The 16,301-nt window shown below is 40.6% G+C and overlaps 2 protein-coding genes across 3 annotated transcripts; both read left to right on the forward strand.

The window, feature by feature from the left end:
- The first annotated feature begins 9,152 nt into the window (after positions 1-9,152).
- Positions 9,153-11,823, forward strand: LOC121791066 (peroxisomal 2,4-dienoyl-CoA reductase [(3E)-enoyl-CoA-producing]-like). Of its 2 annotated transcripts, XR_006048470.1 has the most exons (7): positions 9,153-9,413; positions 9,620-9,779; positions 9,929-9,960; positions 10,486-10,614; positions 10,688-10,910; positions 11,053-11,248; positions 11,519-11,823. XR_006048470.1 is itself a non-coding variant. In XM_042189119.1 (6 exons), exons 1-6 carry the CDS (start codon positions 9,222-9,224, stop codon positions 11,097-11,099), a joined length of 783 nt encoding a protein of 260 aa, XP_042045053.1. In that variant the 5' UTR covers positions 9,153-9,221; the 3' UTR covers positions 11,100-11,383. The 2 variants fall into 2 exon arrangements, 1 of the variants encoding a protein (XP_042045053.1); XM_042189119.1 differs by lacking the exon at positions 11,519-11,823 and having other exon boundaries at positions 11,053-11,383.
- Positions 11,824-13,328: 1,505 nt separating this feature from the next.
- Positions 13,329-16,092, forward strand: LOC121791073 (phosphoglycerate kinase, cytosolic-like). The gene is made up of 7 exons (XM_042189124.1): positions 13,329-13,462; positions 13,568-13,777; positions 14,247-14,324; positions 14,416-14,676; positions 14,934-15,251; positions 15,451-15,609; positions 15,723-16,092. The coding sequence occupies exons 2-7, from the start codon at positions 13,583-13,585 to the stop codon at positions 15,915-15,917; spliced, it is 1,206 nt and encodes a 401-aa protein (XP_042045058.1). The 5' UTR covers positions 13,329-13,462; positions 13,568-13,582; the 3' UTR covers positions 15,918-16,092.
- The last annotated feature ends 209 nt before the right edge of the window (positions 16,093-16,301 follow it).

A 16,301-nucleotide genomic window follows, 5' to 3' on the forward strand; every position in this document is an offset into this window, starting at 1 on the left:
AAAAACAAAGTATAACCAAAGTGGTTGTGGACCACAGATATCTACTTGTGATATTCTTGACACTCTGTTCACATGATTCCTTCATCTTGAAGTTGAACTATCATGTGAAAAAAGTCTAAATTTGCACATAACTCTACGCCAAATATGATGCTTCACAAAGTACAAGATCCAATTTTAATTTTAATATATTACTTTTTGGAGTTTCATTAATAAGGTATTGTGGAGCTAGGCACAGCAGCCTGCCTCACACAAAACATTAAAATAATATATATTTATTTAATTAAATTTATTTTTATTTATTTGATTATTTTATTTTTTAGGTGAGGCAGCAGGGACTGCTGTGCTTTTCAGCACAGCAGAGGATCCCCACCCCAAAACAAGTCCTAACACTTCTAGCATCCCAATTCCCAAGACTTTTTGGAGAGTTTATAAATGAATTCAGTAGGAGGCCCTTTAGGCCATCCACAATAGAAATAGCCCAGCAATAGCCCAACCATAGCCTAACCACTGCTACATCATCAGCACTAAAAATCCTCCTGCCACATCATCAAAACAAGCAAATAGCCCAGCAATAGCCCAGCCATAGCCTAGCCACATACTATCCACATCACTATTAACAAATATATACAAAATGCAATAATTAACAATAACGCAATATACGAAATTTAATTTACGAGACATATACGGGAAAATTCACTAATATTAATAAAATTTAAAAAGTATATAATTAAAAAAAATTACATAATTAAAAAAAATTACATTAATTAAATTTACAAATGAAAATTTAAAATAACATTACAACTTAAAGTTAAAAAATAAAAAAAAAAGACATAATTAAAATCTTAAAAAAATAAAAATGACATAATTTAAAATACAATTTTATAGAAAATCCTTGAATGAGATTGTCCCACATCGAAAGTGGAACATAAAACATTCAAGGATATCTCTCTATAAAAGAGAAACATCCTTGAATGAGATTGTCCCACATCGAAAGTGGAACATAAAACATTCAAGGATATCTCTTTATAAAAGAGAAACATCCTTGAATGAGTTTGTCCCACATCGAAAGTGGAACATAAAACATTCAAGAATATCTCTCTATAAAAGAGAAACATCCTTGAATGAGTTTGTCCCACATCGAAAGTTGAACATAAAACATTCATGGATATCTCTCTATAAAAGAGAAACATCCTTGGAATGAGTTTGTCCCACATCGAAAGTGGAACATAAAACATTCAAGGATATCTCTCTATAAAAGAAAAACATCCTTGAATGAGTTTGTCCCACATCGAAACTGGAACATAAAACATTCAAGGATATCTCTCTATAAAAGAGAAACATCCTTGAATGAGATTGTCCCACATCGAAAGTGGAACATAAAACATTCAAGGATATCTCTCTATAAAAGAGAAACATCCTTGAATGAGTTTGTCCCACATCGAAAGTGGAACATAAAACATTCAAGGATATCTCTCTATAAAAGAGAAACATCCTTGAATGAGATTGTCCCACATCGAAAGTGGAACATAAAACATTCAAGGATATCTCTCTATAAAAGAGAAACATCCTTGAATGAGATTGTCCCACATCGAAAGTGGAACATAAAACATTCAAGGATATCTCTCTATAAAAGAGAAACATCCTTGAATGAGTTTGTCCCACATCGAAAGTGGAACATAAAACATTCATGGATATCTCTCTATAAAAAAGAAACATCCTTGGAATGAGTTTGTCCCACATCGAAAGTGGAACATAAAACATTCAAGGATGTCTCTATAAAATAGAGGCAACCAAGAATGAGTTTGTCCCACATTGAAAGTGGAACATAAAACATTCAAGGATGTCTTTATAAAAGAGAGACAACCAAGAATGAGTTTCATAAATTCGCAAGCCCATTAAATATATATGGGCTATTACGAATTTCTAGTATAAATTTATTTATAAAAATTGATTTTTATATATAGAAAACAATTTTTATAAATAAATAATATTTTTTTATATTTGATTTTTTTTAAAAATTCGAATTTCAAAAATTCGAATTTAAAAAAAAAATTGCGCTGGGCGATCCGGGCGCTGCAATAGCGCCGAGCGGATCGCCCAGCGCACCGCCCAGCGCCACGAAACCGCCCAGCGCTGCGCGGTTTCTCTCTCCAATCGTCCGCTGGGCGACTGCAATAGACCGCCCAGTGAACCGCCCAGCGCCGGCGCTCGGCTGGGCGGTCGCTGGGCGCCTATTGTGGATGGCCTTATAACTTTGAATCATTCTAACAAAAATTTAAATTTTTTGAGGGAAGAAGTATTATAATTTATATTCATTCTAAGACATCATATAACATTAAGGTAAAAAGTTATGTCAATTACTGTCCATAACAAAGAAAATTTTTCCCTTTCAATCTCCCATATCCTCTAAGTTTACAAAGCAAGGCGCCAAGACCAACAACAAAACATAGTCCAAGGAGCCCAGCTAGGAAGACAACAGGTCCCCCTTGTGGAGGGTAGTTCTGACTGTTTGGAGACGACTTGGACAAAGGCGACGCCACTTGACAGGCCTCCCCATCGCCCAAACCTCGAACGAGAGACAATGCTCTTCTGAGTGACTCCTACTAGGAGATAGAGATCCAATTTCCCCCCAACACACACTGTTTGTATCAATTCCTAAACATGATCATGTAAAGAAAACTAGACAGATCTCGCAATATCCCAAAAGATGGTAAAAACCTTATTTATGTGCAACAAAAACGAAATTAGCTACACAGTAATACATCAACATTTTCATACCATTATCATTACAGCATAAAATCAAATTGATGCGAGTCACATTCCATTTCTATAAAACTACATCCTTTTTTTAGTGTGTTATAGTTACAAATAAAGAAACTAGTATTACGCTATATCATAATCCAAGAAGCATTAGTATAAGATTGGAACATGACGAAGGTGAAAGCACAGATGGAGAGGCAATGTAGAGACTAGAGAGTCATTAGATACATCATCTTGCAAACTCTTCTTTTGCATAGAGAATTTAGTGGCAACTCCATCAAATTGAGCCTTATTATTACCCATTATTACTTACATAAAAGTAAAACACCAAATTTGGTAGCAGCAGCTCTTGTTCAGATTGAAAATATAAGTATTTCCATATCTAACTTGTTGATACAAGTCTGGCTGTTACAAACTTGTTTGAACACCATTTGTTTCATAAAACTCACTCAATTGAATACTATAAAGAGAAAAGACAAAAAAAAAAGAAGCAATCTTGATGATTCAAATGCTATGCTATAATGTGAATGAATGACAACAGCCACAACAAATCTTTGCTACATACTCCGTAATTAGTAGTAGTGTAGTACAAACATGTTAAGAATCAATTTTGCTCTTTTTGCTGCCGCTGTTTTCTGTCTTCTTCGACTTGGCGGCTGCTGTAGCGTGTCCATCAGATTCGACATCGTTGATAATCTCGTTTTCGATTTCTGTGACGGAGTCGAAAGTGATGGTGTTCTTGGTCTTGGAGTGGTACTGGACGAGGCGGTTGAAGGCGTCGGAGGTTCGCTGCAAGTAGATGGAAACAGCAGGGGAGGAGCCGTTCTCCACAGCGGCGAAGGGATAGAGAGATCGGCTTCAACCAATAGGCTAGCCACAATAAACAAAATTCTAAAAAACTTCTCCTGCCACTTTATCAGCACTAAAAACTTCTCCTGCCACATCATCAGGACAAACAATAGGCTAGCCACAATAAACAAAATTCTAAAAAACAAATAATTAACAATCACACTGATATGGAGTTAAAGGCGGAAGTAAAACAAGAACTGGGATTCAATAAATATAAAAGAAGAACAATCTTCCAAAGAGGCCAAGATAATCCTCCGAAGAGGCCTACGGTTGATACCGTCCTAATACACTTTATTTTCCAAGATATCTAGCTCTTCTAAAGAGGAGCTATTTATAAGGATCAACCTATAGATAAACAAAGAAACAAATCCTCAACATTTAAAGTAACCTTTCAACAATCTCCACAATAATGAAAATAATCTCAAGAGATAATGGAGATCATTAGCTTGATCTCTATCAATTGTAATCTTCAACAATCTCCATAATAATGAAAATAATCTCAAGAGATAATGGAGATCATTAGCTTGATCTCTATCAATTGCCTCGCTGTCAAAACAGCCTTGCCCACAAGGCTGGAGTTGAAACATAAACACATTGCTTTGATCGGTGGAGGCTCGTACTCGTGCTTTCGAAGAGAATCCAGATTGCCAAACAATAGAGAACGACCAACAACATTAATGCATTGCTTGGATATCCTTGTTGTTGGGCTTGCAAGTAGCCATTCATACTCAAGATGTTTGGTTGTCATACGCCTACAACTAGCTTCACTGAATGCACATGTGAAATTGGGCGAGGAAAACATGAGTGAAGAGAGATGGCCTGCCCCAACTGGACGTACAGTGAGGGGTGGAGAGAGTGCAAGCAGTTTTGATTGTGAAATGGATGGTGAAAGTGCAAAATTAGGTTGGGTGATGGGCAACTTATGGAGATGCTGATTTGCAGGGATGGATGGTGCATCCAAACGTGGGAGAGTCACGGGTTGCTGAATTGGTTGTATCTCCTTCACAAGGGGGCTGGTTGGGGGCGGATTAGGTGCAAGAGGAAGTAGGGGCGGCGGTGGCTCAGTGTTGAAGTTGTGGGACTTGATATTGTTGGTGTGAGATAAAGGTTGATCATCTAAAGTGAATGCGATCTGTTGCCTGCGCTCCCGAATGAAGCCACGAGACTGCAGATCCTGCAAGAATGGTGCCAAGGCATCATTGATACATTTAGAGATTCGGGCTTCGAATGTGCTCATTTGCACTTTGATGTTCGCGACCGCCCTCTCCAATCTGTCAAGACGTTCTTCAGTGCTCTGAGTGTTCACCATGATGCGATCCACGTTCGCCGCACCAATTGTTATGAAGTGATAAGGCAGTAAGAACCAATGGATAAACAACTCAAAGATAAAGAACAGAAAATGACTCTCAAGCTTTTGTAAACAAGAACCAACAGAACTTGGAAATAAAATAGATAATAATCCTCTCACCGAGGCCTCGATTTTCACCGCCTAATAGCTTTGATCTCTCTGGATACATTCTTCTAGCTCCCCTATGGAATATATAGGAGTGCAGTAGACAATAATCCTACCAAATTTGCTCTAATTAATTCAATTATTCAATCAATCCCTAATTTATTCAAATCCCATGAAATCCTAACTTTCTTAATTTAAAACTAAATCAAAGATAATGCAATATGCCTAGAAATCAGCAATCACTTGGATCCAATCACCATCATTTCCATTCCTAGTAATCGATATCAATTAAATTGTTATGGAGTGATAAGACAGTAAGAACCAATGGATAAACAACTCAAAGATAAAGAACAGAAAATGACTCTCAAGCTTTTGTAAACAAGAACCAATAGAACTTGGAAATAAAATAGATAATAATCCTCTCACCGAGGCCTCGGTTTTCACCGCCTAATAGCTTTGATCTCTCTGGATATATTCTTCAAGCTCCCCTATGGAATATATAGGAGTGCAGTAGACAATAATCCCACCAAATTTGCTCTAATTAATTCAATTATTCAATCAATCCCTAATTTATTCAAATCTCATGAAATCCTAACTTTCTTAATTTAAAACTAAATCAAAGATAATACAATATGCCTAGAAATCAGCAATCACTTGGATCCAATCACCATCATTTCCGTTCCTAGTAATCGATATTAATTGCCTCCCGGATTAAAACAGCCTTGTCCACAAGGCTGAGGGCCGAGATTCTCGTCCATCCCTGCTTCGAAGCTCTCATCCGCATCATCATCATCATCATCATTGAGCACAATTACTTGGAGAGTTTTGGGTGGACAACGATGCGTTGGGCTGTACTTGAGGCCGCATTGGAAACATGTGCCTGCGGCCCTATGTTTGTTGTATTCCTCCTGAGACATGTTTCTGAACCGGTGATTGGGACGCTGCCCTGAGGACAACGGGAATGATGAGGCTGAGTCCGAGTGTGAGAAAGTGGAATTGGGGGTACCAGAGTTGGGCACTGCAGTGGAATTGGGCGAGTAGGTTGCTGGATGTTGGGGTGGCCGAGGGTGTGCCTAAGGGTGACTCGAACGCTGTATAGAGGAACGTTGAGTGGAGAAATTACCTGAGTCATTCTTAATCGGATAGGTTAGAGGCGTCGACATACGCTCGATACGTTTGGCCATCTTAACTGCATCCGAATATGTTGTTGGATCACTTAACTGTAGCCGAATATGTGGTTTAAGCTTTGCTAAAAAGAAACTCAGTAATTGGTTGTCGGTAAGATCGGGCAGCTGGGCTAAGTGTGACTCAAATGAAGCAATGTAATCTGCCACAGACCCATCTTGTTTGGTAGCAGCTAAGGCTTCATAACTATCACAAGCCGAATCGTCGCCAAAGCGAAAGAGAAGTTCACGTGAAACTGGTCCCAAGAGAGGGAAGGGAACCTACGACGGAGAATCTGAATCCAGGGGAGAGCTGGCCCAGATAAGGCAATGAGGGCAAGGTCCATACGACTGGCATCAGGCGTTTTATTGACCATGAAGTATTGGCCAGCCCGTGCAAGCCAACCTAGAGCATCTGTGCCATCAAATGAAGGTAACGCCATTGCTGGTGGAGTACCGCTTGTGGGAATCGGGCTGGAGGCGTCTGGATCAGAGACTGGATCCCGGGACATGTCTGGATGAGTCTCCGGTATAGTCTCCCCAATGCGAGGCCCACAGAGCTCGCGTAGAACAGGTTCGAGGCTACGAAGAATTCTTTCATCAAGTGACGTATCTAAAGAGCGGACATGAGCAGTAAGTTCTGCCACTGCCTTCTCCAAACCCTCGACACGTGAGAGCATGTCATCCGAGCGTGATACAGAGGAACGTGTATCGACCATTGTTCACCGCACCAAATTGATATGGAGTTAAAGGCGGAAGTAAAACAAGAACTGGGATTCAATAAATATAAAAGAAGAACAATCCTCCAAAGAGGCCAAGATAATCCTCCGAAGAGGCCTACTGTTGATACCGTCCTAATACACTTTATTTTTCGAGATATCTAGCTCTTCTAAAGAGGAGCTATTTATAAGGATCAACCTATAGATAAACAAAGAAACAAATCCTCAACATTTAAAGTAATCTTTCAACAATCTCCACAATAATGAAAATAATCTCAAGAGATAATGGAGATCATTAGCTTGATCTCTATCAATTGTAATCTTCAACAATCTCCATAATAATGAAAATAATCTCAAGAGATAATGGAGATCATTAGCTTGATCTCTATCACACACAAAATACGGAATTAAATTTACGACACAGATATGGGAAAATTCAATAATAATATTTAAATTAAAAAAAGTACATTAATTAAAAAAATCTAACGACATGCAGTCCTCTGCGCCCACAACTCTTCAATTAAATCCTTTTGGAGTCGAATATGAGCATCCACTTGGCGCATGTCGGCATGTACCTTGAGGCGGCCGACTTCATCGTGAGGTACCCCCTTCGTACGTTGGGGGCGGCCACGCCGTGGCTTGGGCTGGCTTCATTAGCATCGTCATTGGCCCAATTAGTCCGTTGTACTCCTTCATCTTTGACAATCATGTTGTGCAGGATAATACATGTGTACATTATATCAGCAATGCAGTCGACATGCCACAAACGCGTTTGACCCCTAATTGCCGCCAATCGAGACTGGAGCACACCAAATGTGCGCTCCACGTCCTTGCGCAGTGACTCCTACCGTTCCGCAAAGTAGGTCTTCCTTTCATCTGATGCGCATCTGATCGTCTTCACAAAGACGGGCCACCTAGGATATATCCCATCCGCCAAGTAGTTGCCCATATCATGTTGGTTCCCGTTGGCGATAAAACTGATGACCGGACCGACGCCCTGGCACTGCTCGTTGAAAAGGGGGGACGAGTTGAGGACGTTGAGGTCGTTGTTCGACCCGGCTACCCCAAAATATGCAGGCCAAATTCACAGCCGGTAATTAGCTACGGCCTCGAGGATCATCGTGGGATTCTTTCCCTTGTAGCCGGTCGTGTAGAACCCTTTCAGGCAGCGGGGCAGTTCTTCCACTCCCAATGCATACAATCTATGCTGCCCAACATCCCGGGGAACCCATGCTTCTCCCCGTGCATCTGCATCAGATCTTGGCACTCTTCAGGGGTAGGGATTCGAAGATACTGATCACGGAATATTTCAATGACGTCCTGACAGAAATACTTCAGATAATCCAGGGTAGTCGTCTCACCGATGTGGAGGTACTCGTCCCACATGTCCGCCGCGCCTCCGTAGGCTAACTGGCTGATTGCCGCAGTGCACTTTTGTATAGGTGTGTGGCCGGGTCTGCCAGCCGCATCGTACCTGAACCGGAAACATAAATACCGACGCTCCAAAGCATTAACGATATGCATAAACACTGCCCTACGCATCCTAAAACGCCGCCCGAAAAGAGGCGCCCCAAACCTCGGCTCCTCTGCAAAGTAGTCTTCATATAGCCGCTGATGTGCAGCTACGTGATCCCGATCAATCACTGCTCGTCGGTGGATAACGGGTGGAGGTCGAGGTACCGCCGGCTGCAAGGCCCTTTGTAACAACCAGTTTATCTCGCGGGACGTATAGGCCTCCAACTCTTCGTTCATTTGCCGTTCGTACTCCTCAGCATCCCCGCCACTACCACCACTACTACCACCCGCGTTACTCATTTCACGTTGTTGCTCTTGTACATAAATTAAGATGGAGAGAAAACTCGTTAAAACAAATGATGCGAATGAAAATGACGTGCAAATCGTGTATATATAGTGTTTCGAAAAATTAAAAAAAATTGAGCTGGCCGATCGCTCGCCGATCGGGAGCCTGCAATGGCGGCCAGCCGACCGGCGAGCAGATCGGCCAGCCCCCGAAAATCGGCGTCAGGTCACTGATTTTTCCACCGAAATGGCGCTCGACGGTTCCAATGGTTCGGCGAGCGGACCGGCCAGTGCCGGGAATCGGCTAGCCTGTCCGCTCGCCGGCATTGGAGATGCTCTAAGTCGTTGAGATCTACAAATATCAAAATGCGACGATTTTAGTAGATGAATAAAAAATGAGAGGCGGATTATACCAATAGGGCGGGCCGCATATTAATTAGTCAACTAGTCATCATTTTTAGTGGTTTGGGCGGAGAAATGGAAATGGAGTCCCCGTTTAAGTCCGACGTCCTCAAAGGCAAGGTTGCTCTTCTCACCGGCGGAGGCTCCGGCATCGGCTTTGAGATCTCCACCCAATTCGGCAAACACGGAGCCTCCGTCGCCATCATGGGCCGCCGCAGGAATGTCCTCGACGACGCCGTTTCTGCCCTCACCTCCCGAGGCATCCCCGTATTATTTCTTACTCCCTTCTCTCTCACTTTCACTTTTTAACTAATTTTCGCTTCCAATTCCGCTTTTCACCATCTCAAATCCGCTTTTCATCTGCTCTGCTGCTTTTTTGCTTCATGTTTTTTATTGCTTTCTCGATTTTGATTGTGTTGCTATTTGGTAGCTACCAATTTTCGTCTTTAATTTCTCACTGGAAATTGTTTTAGGCAATTGGTTTTGAAGGGGATGTTAGGAATTTGGAAGATGCAAAAAGAGCCGTAGAGGCAACGGTGAAGCATTTCGGGAAGCTTGATATTCTGGTCAATGCGGCGGCCGGCAATTTTTTATCTGCAGCTGAAAATCTCTCTCCCAAAGGCTTCAAGACAGGTTGGTTTAGTTATCTCCTTTGAATAATGAATACTATTAGTCAATTAAAAACTTTATCTGGAAACTAATTTAAATGATGTGATGATGAATCAACCATATAATGAAGACTTGAGATCTTTACTTCTAAAATGAATGAATACTCTATGCAGTTATGGACATTGATAGTGTTGGGACATTCACAATGTTGTAGGAAAAACATGTGGGAAATTAGAAAGGACTCAAAACCTTTCATTTTCCTAAGTCTTTTGGCTTTTCAACCTCCAAGTGTTTATGAGGTGCCTTAAACCCGAGACCTCTCGTGTGGCCACTCCTAGCCTATAAATAGGCTTGTTTTGAGAGATGGAAGACACACAACACAACCTACAATCATTCTCTCTTCTCTCATAGCTCAAGCACTCTAGTTCGCATCTTAGGAGCATCGCATTGCTCGGTTCTCGCCTCCAATTCAAGTTCGCCGGAGCCTACGAGTTTGAGGTGCTTCAACTCGGTAGGAGGAAAGTCGTTTCATCTTTGGGGACATTGCGCCAATCCGTGAGCACTAGCCGGGGCGTTTTTCGTCTTGGGTCACCTCGACTCGACTTGAAGAAGACAATAGTTTGCATCTCTTTACTTTCGTTGTAATTTATATTATTATATTTACCTTCCAGTTTTGTTCTTTTATAATAGCAAGAGTTTTCCCGTGTAAAGGCTACAATATTTCCAACAAATGTGTCACGAGGCGCTCAAGTATCTCAAGAAAGACGGACCTGGAAAAGCCGGAGGCCTTATTTTGAACATCAGCGCCACTTTGCACTACACAGCATCATGGTATCAGATCCATGTATCTGCAGCCAAGGTTTGTAGTTTGATGCTTGTGTGAACATCGTTGTTCTTTGAGTTAATTTGTTGCTCTTTTTTTCTGTGTGCAGGCTGCTATCGATGCGTTGACAAGAAATTTGGCACTGGAATGGGGCACCGATTATGATATAAGAGTTAATGGGATTGCACCAGGTCCTATAGGAGACACGGCTGGCCTGAGTAAACTTCTGCCTGATGAAATTGGTAACAAAATAAGTGATTATATGCCTCTCTACAAACTTGGTGAGAAGTGGGACATTGCCATGGCTGCCGTGTACCTTGCCTCGGATGCTGGTAAGGCACATTTGATGAAGCAACCTGTCTCCTTTACTTGGATATAATTCGTCATGATTGCAGCAACTACTGTCTTTAGGTTTTAGGCTTTGACACCATGTTTCTTCGTTTTCCTGTTGTAATGTAACCGTCTTATGTGAAGGTAAATACGTCAATGGGAGCATCCTCCCTGTTGATGGAGGATTGTAGCTGAGCCATCCTCGTCATCTGGCTAAGGATGAGGTGAAGCAGATTTCCCGAACCGTAGAGAAAAGATCTCGTGCTGCCCCAGCTGGCCTTCCGACGAGCAAACTGTAGCTCGAGTTCAAATTGCACCGAATACATCATGGACTAAATTCGTAAGCATTTAGTTGGAACACCATTTGTCGAATTCTACAGGTTTTATTAAAAATTAGAAGGAAATAACTTAATCTCCTTCCTAGTAAATTAGAAGGATTACATGATCATGTGTGAATGAAAATTGATGTTTCAAATGTCTTGGCATTTATTTATGTTCTCGGTTAAAATGTGGTAGCTCTGTTTTGGTTCATCAAATGGAACTCTTTTAAGATAGGCAGGCCTGGCTTCTATCAACTACCTACACTATAACCTGTGTCAATGTCTTTCAGCCATTTGATTTCATCGGAGCAAAACCATTGAGCCCCGTTTAGTAGAAGAAGCAGTTCCTCCTGGAGTTCAATATTGGTGCAGCGGAGCAGAATATATATCCAGGGGTTGAAACCTAAGACGGCGTAATGGTCCATCCTGTTCAGTAACGACGAGATTCCACAAAGGTCACAATAGTACTCAAATGGCCAACACCCTCCACTCTATGCACTCTAGTGTCCTCGGTCTAACAGGTTACTATCGTCGTTTTATTAAGGATTATGGCAAGATTGCAACTCCTTCAACTAACAATAACATACTATAAAAACCGACACCCGCAAGTGAACTTGGCCTAGCGAAGCCGAGCAAGCACAAGCCCTCAATGTTGCTCTTACTATTTTCCTAACTAACGAACTCAAAAAAATGTCTGGCTATGATGGACATGGAACGGAAAAATAAATAAAATGAAGTATAATTTAATTATTCATTTAAATAACTTGTGGCCGCATTTGATAATCTGACAAATTTTAGAGACAAAAATTTGTAGAGTTCACTTACCTACATAAGAATAACAAATAAATATACCTTGAAAAAGTGAAATATTCCATTAATAGGAAATAAAGGAAAAGCAGGAAATATGCTGGTGGATTCAATTTAGTATTTATTTAGCAACTAAGGGCATCCACAGTGGGGCGGACGATAGGCCGCCCGATGCTTCAGGCGCGCCATCATCCGTCACTGTGGGTGCGCGGACGACGGACGATGCGTCGTCCGCGGACGAAGCGTGGACGATAGGGCATCGTCCGCCCACTATGGGTGACACGGACAATGGCGCGAACGATGCAACACGTTTTTGTTTTTTTTTTCAAAATTTGTCTATTTAAACCTCGATTGTCATTCTATTTTTCATACGAACATTTCTCGCATCTCTCATCTCTCTGGTTCAAGGAATCTTGCACAACATGATAGTCGAACATGAAGGTAGGAGCATCACCGATTGGACCGATGACGAAGGTGCATCTAGCTCTTCCAGCACGGCGACCCTGCCCCCTGCTCAAGGATTACCGACGGGTTTCAATGAGGTTTTATCTAGACAGGCCTCATTGTGCAATCAACACGACCATGCGCAGCTCATGAACGACATGATTGAAGAAGTGTGGGCCCGTAACCGCCATCGCTGAGTTTGCGTATTTTTTTAATTCGTATTGTAATGTATTAATTTTATAAATGAAATGAAGGTTTTTCCTAATTTTTGTAGTTATTTAAATATTCAAATAAAAGAAAATGCTTAGGGCGACCCACTGCAGGTGGAAGGGTAAGAGGATAAAATGCTGACGTGACGGTGACGCCCCACTATGGATGCTCTAAAAACACCACATGAGATTTTCCAGTAGTTAATGGCGCACTCGCCCGTAGTGTCCATATATTCTCTCCCTAAAATACAAATATACTCCATTTATTCTAACCACAAAACATGTTTGCTTTTGGATTATAAAGATTCCACACATTATTAAGTTATACCTTCATTTCTTGCTTTATTAATTTTATATTAAAATTAATATTCTCTATAATGAGATTATTTCATTTTGGATATCCAAAAATACTATGAAAAATAGTTTCATTTTTCCATTACGTGTACACTATTCTAAATTCTATTCACCTTTTCTTCTTCACTTTATATTTACACATTTTTTTTATCTTCATTATCATATTTTATCTATTATTTTTATTTTATTAAAAGTCGTGCTGCAACTATATTAGTGGAAGAGTATTTTTTAAATAATGAGAAATTATTCAACTTTTATTATCTAACGGTTAGAAATTAGACTGTGGTCGAGTGGCCCCATATATTGCATAATGCTCTTAACCTACGCCTCAACTTTACATTATAAAACTACACACCCCACTTGATTCATCCAACTGGTGACTGATCTCTCTGCATCGATACATTCATCGATTTTATCAACGTAAGCTCGATCTCTCTTATCTTCGCCCTTATATTCACATTCGCTTCGGATCTATATGTTTATAATGTTACCTGATTCTTCTTTGTTCGGCTGGTTTTTGTTCAGGATTTTGATCTGAAAATGGCGACGAAGAAGAGTGTGGGTACGCTGAAGGAAGCCGATCTAAAGAGCAAGAAAGTTCTGGTGAGAGCGGATCTGAACGTGCCGTTGGATGATAACTTCAACATTACCGATGATACCAGGATCAGAGCCGCTGTCCCTACCATCAAGTATTTAACGGGATATGGTGCTAAAATCATCCTCACTTCTCACCTTGTACGTATTCATTTTTCATATATTACTAAATCCTGGATTAAACTGGAAGCATTCGTATTTGTTTTATACATATTCTGCTAGAGGTTTCTTCTTTTCTGCGTTTATTTGAATTAATTTATAGTATGACCGGGTGTTTACATTTCTATAAATTTCTAAACATGATGATTTGATGTTGGTAATGCTTCGGAGTGTGCGTATTGCTTGCTTAATTAATTGTGCTTTCTAGGTTGAAGGGATAAGTTAGGTAGTTATGAGTGCTCAATACTAGGGCTGTGTTAGATATATTTGTTCTTCAATTCGTTTGGATATATGTTTATATCTACTTGTTTTTGTGCGCTAGTATCCAAGGTATCTTTACTGCGAACTAAATTAATTATGTGAGCTTGATGTTGTGATCTTAGTAATAAATCAACTGCCATGTATGATGTGTTACCTTGTTTAGTTATTAAAAAATATGTTGGTTTTTCAGGGCCGTCCAAAAGGTGTCACACCAAAATACAGTTTAAAGCCTCTCGTTCCCAGACTATCTGAGCTTCTTGGAATCCAGGTTCTGAGTACAGCAATCACCTTTTCAATGTTGATCTATGTTACTTTGTCGGCCAAGTGTTTTGCTTATCTGAGTTATTTTGTGTTGGCAGGTCAAGATGTCTAATGATTGTATTGGTGAAGAAGTTCAGAAGCTGGTAGCTGAATTGCCAGATGGTGGTGTTCTTCTCCTGGAGAATGTTAGGTTTTACAAAGAAGAGGAGAAAAATGATCCCGAGTTTGCAAAAAAGCTTGCTTCTCTTGCAGATTTGTATGTTAATGATGCATTTGGAACTGCACACAGAGCTCATGCCTCAACAGAGGGAGTTACCAAGTACTTGAAGCCATCTGTTGCTGGATTCCTTATGCAGAAGGTCAGCTGACTAATCTTTCGTTGCGCTGCTAAACACCATATTATCCTTTTCTGCTTCGCAAAAGAATAAACCAATCCCGCATAGTCTATGTTGTAGTACTACTTTTTAAAGCTACTGCCTGATAAAAACGCTGTTGGTTTCAAGTTTTCAATCTTAGATGGCTGTTCACCTTTTTTTTTGTTTTGTCAACACTGCAATACACGTTTGTATCAATGAACTTGCATTCTGAAATAATGATTCTATTTAATGCATCTCAGGAACTTGATTATTTAGTTGGAGCGGTGTCCAATCCAAAGAAGCCTTTTGCTGCCATTGTGGGTGGCTCAAAGGTCTCATCCAAAATTGGTGTTATTGAATCACTTTTGTCCAAGGTCGATGTCCTGATTCTCGGTGGTGGTATGATCTTCACTTTCTACAAAGCCCAAGGACTTGCGGTGGGATCCTCACTTGTGGAGTCCGACAAGCTTGATCTTGCAACTTCTCTCATGGAGAAGGCTAAGGCTAAAGGAGTATCCCTTTTGCTGCCTTCTGATGTAGTTATTGCTGACAAATTTGCTGCTGATGCAAATAGCAAGGTATGCAGTTTTTGCCAAAGTGGTAAATATAAGCTCAGCTATAGTTTGGTAATATATGTACTGAATTGTCTTAAGTTTAATCAAGGGTGATTATTTCATTGGCTTTACTTTGATGAACAAAATAGAAACAACTGAAGCACCTTTGCTGCTATCTGTGTGGTTTTTGATCATAAAAATTAATTGCTGCATTTACCTTCAGACTGTTCCAGCATCTGCCATTCCCGATGGATGGATGGGATTAGATATTGGTCCAGATTCGATCAAATCATTTGGCGAAGCTCTTGATTCTACCAAGACAATAATCTGGAACGGCCCAATGGGTGTTTTTGAATTCGACAAGTTTGCAGCAGGAACAGAGGTATTGATTAAGTACTATTAAATTGCGATATCTTCATGTTTACATTTATCCCTAGTATAAATTTGCTGGACAAGACTTTAAAGTAAAGATAATTTGCAATGTTTCCTGTTCAGGCTATCGCAAAGAAGCTGGCGGAACTGAGTGGAAAGGGAGTGACAACAATCATAGGAGGCGGTGACTCAGTTGCTGCAGTCGAGAAGGTTGGACTCGCAGAGAAGATGAGCCATATCTCAACTGGAGGTGGTGCGAGCTTGGAACTTCTTGAGGGAAAGACACTACCTGGAGTCCTTGCCCTTAATGATGCATAAGCTATCTTGTTTCGTCGTCTCAAAATGCCCTTTTAGTTGGCGTGTCTGGTTTTCTGCGAAAAACACATTGCTGAGATGTTAGAGTTGGTCTTGTAGAGTGGTAGGCCGAAAACGCGAATAATCATCACCAATATATTTCGGTGCAATAACGTATGTTTTTCATCTTCTTTTTTTACTCATGAAGAGCTGTTGCATTTTTTCACCCAAGTAAGAAACCACGATGGATGAACTAATAAGGATGAATAAAGATTACTAAAGCCTGTGTTTGGATGCTCAGTTCTCACTTGTCAACATGATTAACTTATGTTTAGCAGGTGGGAATATCCAATACTTGCAAATGATAGTAAAAAGTATGATTTTGTTATCCACAGTTGAATCGCCTGG

This window comes from Salvia splendens, unplaced genomic scaffold (genome assembly GCF_004379255.2).
Source record: "Salvia splendens isolate huo1 unplaced genomic scaffold, SspV2 ctg712, whole genome shotgun sequence".
NCBI lineage: Eukaryota > Viridiplantae > Streptophyta > Magnoliopsida > Lamiales > Lamiaceae > Salvia > Salvia splendens.